Below are 4,324 nucleotides of genomic sequence, written 5' to 3'. Positions count from 1 at the left end.
ATATACAATGGAAATATGCTATTGGAATTTCCTCCAACTTTTGGAAACATCAATGGCATGAATGGCATGGAGCAAAAATTTGATCACCACATATGGACTAAACCATCAACCACAAACATGGCTATCTCATGTACAGTAAGGCTTAGCTACTGTGTTGGCTCATTAGAATGCCATAGGATTACTTGCCCTTATTTTGCAAACAATAAGAAGTTTAACACATCCTTTTTTAGAGGCTACCTACAAAAGAAGATTGCTCTTGGACTCTTGACTGAAGAGGAGAGGAACAAGATTGTTTGTCACTATTGTCATAAGCCTGCTTATTGCATTGATACTTGTAATTGCATAGTATATTATGTAATGCCATTTGATGAAACAATGACTAGATTGATGGTCCATGTTGGTGAACATCAGCACCCCATGCAGCCAGGAACATCTAAGGCAATGATAGAGAAAACAAAGAAGCTTGTTGCAGATGTTTTGAAGGTGGATAAAAATGCTGGACCATGCAAAGCTCAAATGAGTGTTGCCAAAGAACTCTTGAATTGATCATTGATGAGAGGAGACAATAATGAAGGGGCAAGTGTGGGAGATATAGAGTTGACCAACTTTCTTGAGCAATTGGTACCACTAGTTGAGAATCAACGGTATGTTTGTTTGTAGCTAAGTGATTTTTAGTTTACTTAACTTTAGAATGGTATAGGGACCTTCTAAATAGTTGACTTGTGATGTTACAGGTTCAAATGGATTGTTGCACAAGAGAAGAAGGCAAGGTTACTTGTTGGGGAAGGTTATGACAGCCTTCTTTTACTAAAGAAAAGGTCTATGTATTCATTCTTCCATGGAAGTCGTTTTCCAGGGCAAGGCTTGCTAGATGAAAAATGTTTTGTTTTTAAAATGTCAACCAATGGTCTAGCATCTGGTGTGGATCTTGTTAATCGCATGAGAAGAGGAGGAAATGGTGATTTGAGGAATTCATGGGCACAATTTGATCACACCCATCGAGTGATTGGGTGGAGCACAATGGCATATCATGTTTATGATCCTAGGTATAACTTCCCTCCATCCTTATGTATCCATGTTGCTATCATCAAGAGAGTTGTGGTATAATATTTAATAATGTTGGCTTTGTCTGCCAGTGTGCAGGAATTAATGACCATCGCCACATGTGAGATGAAAGATGAAGATGTTGCAAGCCAAATCCTATTTTGGGAGATGTTGAATGCCACAATGAAACAATGTCGGTATCCCCCTGCAAATTTTCATGGTTTCATGTCTGATGAAGTTGGAGCAAATTGGATAGCTGTGAGAAATATTTTTAATGGGGGTCCAAACAACATAATTGTTGGGAGAGAGCACTCATGTCTCTTCCATTGGGAACAAAGCTTGCATAAGCACACAAGGAAATTCATCAAAGAGGATATGAGGAATGAGCATATCACCATGTGTGAGAATTGGAGATTATGTAAGACAAAGCAAGAAGCTACCAACCAAGCAAAGCTCATTCGGAAGTGGTGGCATGCAGGACATGTCCGTGAGGCCGACATTCCTTCAATGGACATATGGTTTAGTTGGTGGGATGTGCGGATTGCCCATTGGAGGAATCTCATGAGCACGGTATGTATTTTGTAGATAAATGTAGTAAGCTAAATAAATGTAATAAGCCAATTCTAATTACCTCCTTTTTTACCACAGGTAACAAAGAGTTCCTTGGAGGAGGCACATACTCCAAGGTCAAATCTAGCTGAAAGCATGCATGGTAGTTGGCTAGCAGGAGAAGGGTTTAAGACAAAGATACAATTATATGATTGTTGCATCTCGGACATGGCAAATGCCCTATTACAAAGTGCCAAACAATATGCATATATGATTGGAAGACATGTTGGGGATGGTCCTAACTTGGAAGCCTTGATGCAAAGAGTGGCCTCAAGGAGTACACCTTCACCAGCACAAGTTGCACAAATGGTGCATGAAATAGTTGCAAGGACACCAATGTATGAAGAACCAAGACCATTACATGGGGATAAGGTAACAGTCCAAAGAAAGAGAAGCAAGTCTATATTTAGAAAACACCTCACATAAGCCAGGGTATGTGATGGAGACCAAAGATCGTAAGCAAAGAGGGTGGCCGAGAAAAATAAGGTTCGAGACAGAAGGTGGAGATTGGCATTCAATAAAACTGCAAGGTAATACCCAACCAGTGGATGTTAGGGCTTCCACAATGGAGCAAGGTGGAGTTCAAGGGGAGTCTACAAAAACATCATGGGAAAAACATGGCAATGTAGGGGAAGCTGAAGGAGCTCAGAATGAGACCATGCCCACAAGAGAACAAACCCCAATGGCTCCACCTATGAGACAAGGAGGCCTTCCTACTGGCCTCTCTATTGTTGAAGTGCCTATCCACCGTACCTTTTGGGCAATTCGAAGGACCTCCAAAAACTCTAAAGTGAAGTGTCTTGGATTCATAGATGGAAAGTTTAAGTGTAATCGATATATACAAAGCAGTTCACAAGGAGTGGTGACACCCTGAATGGCGGCATCCAGGGGTAGGAGGACCAAAAGCACAATGGATGTGGTTTTGTAATGATGATATAACACATACATGGCACCCATATCATAATATCATGCATGTTCTTGAACGTCCATCTGTGTGGAAGGTGGATGTGGAAACAAACATCACAAGTGAGGAGATAGGCAATCTCATCAAGGCTAGTTTTAGACTGCAAATAGTGGATCAAGCCCATGTAAATTGGAAGACACCAAATGTACCTCAAGGATCGGCATCGATGCCAACTAATTTTTGTGATGCACATGGAGGGTCAGCATTCATACCAAGGAATTTAGCTCAACACACATTGGTAAGAACCACAAAATGGAGGCATGGCATATCTAAGGAGGCTACAAAAAGAATAGTTAGTGCTCAATCTATGCATGCTGTTGTCATGGGAGAAATGATAGTGGAGCTTCTTCATCATAGTATTTTCCATTTGAGAACAACAGGGTTTGACAAGGCTCGAATGTCTTACGATGTGCACATCAAGACTGAACCCATGTGTACACGTCCAGATTTTCAAAAAAGAGAGTTGGGTCAAAAACCTTACCTGGCATGCAAACATATCTATTACATCTTCATCTGTGTATTGGGATTGGATCCAAATCAACACATGCTTATTCATCAACCAACCCTTTCCACTATGGATGTTTCATCAGTGCTTAGTCGACCTAGGATCAATTCATAGACCTGAATGCAAAATATAAACTTGGTTGGTGTTATGATAGCCCACTTTTTGATGTGACACTATTTTTTGCTCAAAATTTGTTGTGTTGAGTCAACACAATGTTCTTAATGTGGAACATTTTACTAATTGCTTTGGCCTTTTCAAATAATAGAACTACATGAAAATTGGCATATGCTTACTTGAAGTTTCATTAAACCTTTGTTGCCTTAGTAACAATCCATAGACTTGAATGCATAATACATATTTGTTGGTATTGTGATGGCTCATTTTTATATATGATATCATTTGTTACTGACTTGCAAAAATATAAATTACTTGGATTAATAGCTGTCCATAGAATTGCTAATTGCTTTGGTATTTCCTAGGATAAATCCATAGATACATAATATGTAATTACTTTGTTATTTTTTGATTACTAGGTCTTTTTTTATGGGACTCTAAAAAAGCTCGCAAACTTTGATAAATTTCAAAAAAAGCTCGCATTAAAAAGCTCACAATAAAATTTTCCCCGTTACCCTCCACGGGGGTGTATTTTCATGATGTTTTGTTTTGTTTTGAGAGCGTACTTTGCTGTGTGAGGCACTTACACCCACCAGACATCTCATGGAGAACTCATTCCCCCCAACTTATGTATTCAACGCAACCTCGAGTGTGGACTTTCTGTATCAAACTTAACTCTCTGTATCATGATGTATTCAGATTCATAGGCCTTTTTTATCTTTCATAGACATTAATAAACCTTCGTGTCTACATCCACCATCAGCATGGGGGACATGCGTATGCATGTGCCCCCCACGCATATGCACAGGCACTCCCATGTAGGCTGCTACACTCACATGCATGTGCATGCCCACAGCCATGCCAATCAAGGACACCCCAAGCCCAAGCCCACACGCAAGCACTCAGCCAGGCACTCAACGCACATTTACAGATAATCACTCACGTAGCACACCATCCACTTTTTTTAAACTTAGGCATAGGCACAGATCCGCCACATACCAGAATTTAAAAATCCGTATTACCTATTTATTGAAATTATCACACGAAATATGTTCACTGAATTTCATCCAAAATTATTACAGCTGCAA

General features: G+C 39.9%; 1 protein-coding gene across 1 annotated transcript; it reads left to right on the top strand.

Moving 5' to 3' along the window:
- The first annotated feature begins 822 nt into the window (after positions 1–822).
- LOC147898479 (uncharacterized) lies at positions 823–1,629 on the top strand. The gene is made up of 2 exons (XM_087379180.1): positions 823–1,046; positions 1,137–1,629. Exons 1-2 carry the CDS (start codon positions 823–825, stop codon positions 1,627–1,629), a joined length of 717 nt encoding a protein of 238 aa, XP_087235306.1.
- The last annotated feature ends 2,695 nt before the right edge of the window (positions 1,630–4,324 follow it).

The sequence above is a fragment of the Dipteris shenzhenensis genome, chromosome 9 (assembly GCF_047967505.1).
Source record: "Dipteris shenzhenensis isolate YYH24624 ecotype China chromosome 9, Dip_SZ_1.0, whole genome shotgun sequence".
Lineage (NCBI taxonomy): Eukaryota > Viridiplantae > Streptophyta > Polypodiopsida > Gleicheniales > Dipteridaceae > Dipteris > Dipteris shenzhenensis.
Note: the sequence above shows the minus strand (reverse complement) of the source record. Positions and strands in the feature narration are given on the sequence as shown.

What these genes read in the sequence shown, in the direction of transcription:
- LOC147898479 (XM_087379180.1), top strand. Translation starts at nt 823, where the DNA reads ATGTATTCATTCTTCCATGGAAGTCGTTTTCCAGGGCAAGGCTTGCTA. An exon ending in TATCATGTTTATGATCCTAG is followed by an intron (nt 1,047 to 1,136) that starts GTATAACTTCCC and finishes TTTGTCTGCCAG; the next exon opens with TGTGCAGGAATTAATGACCA.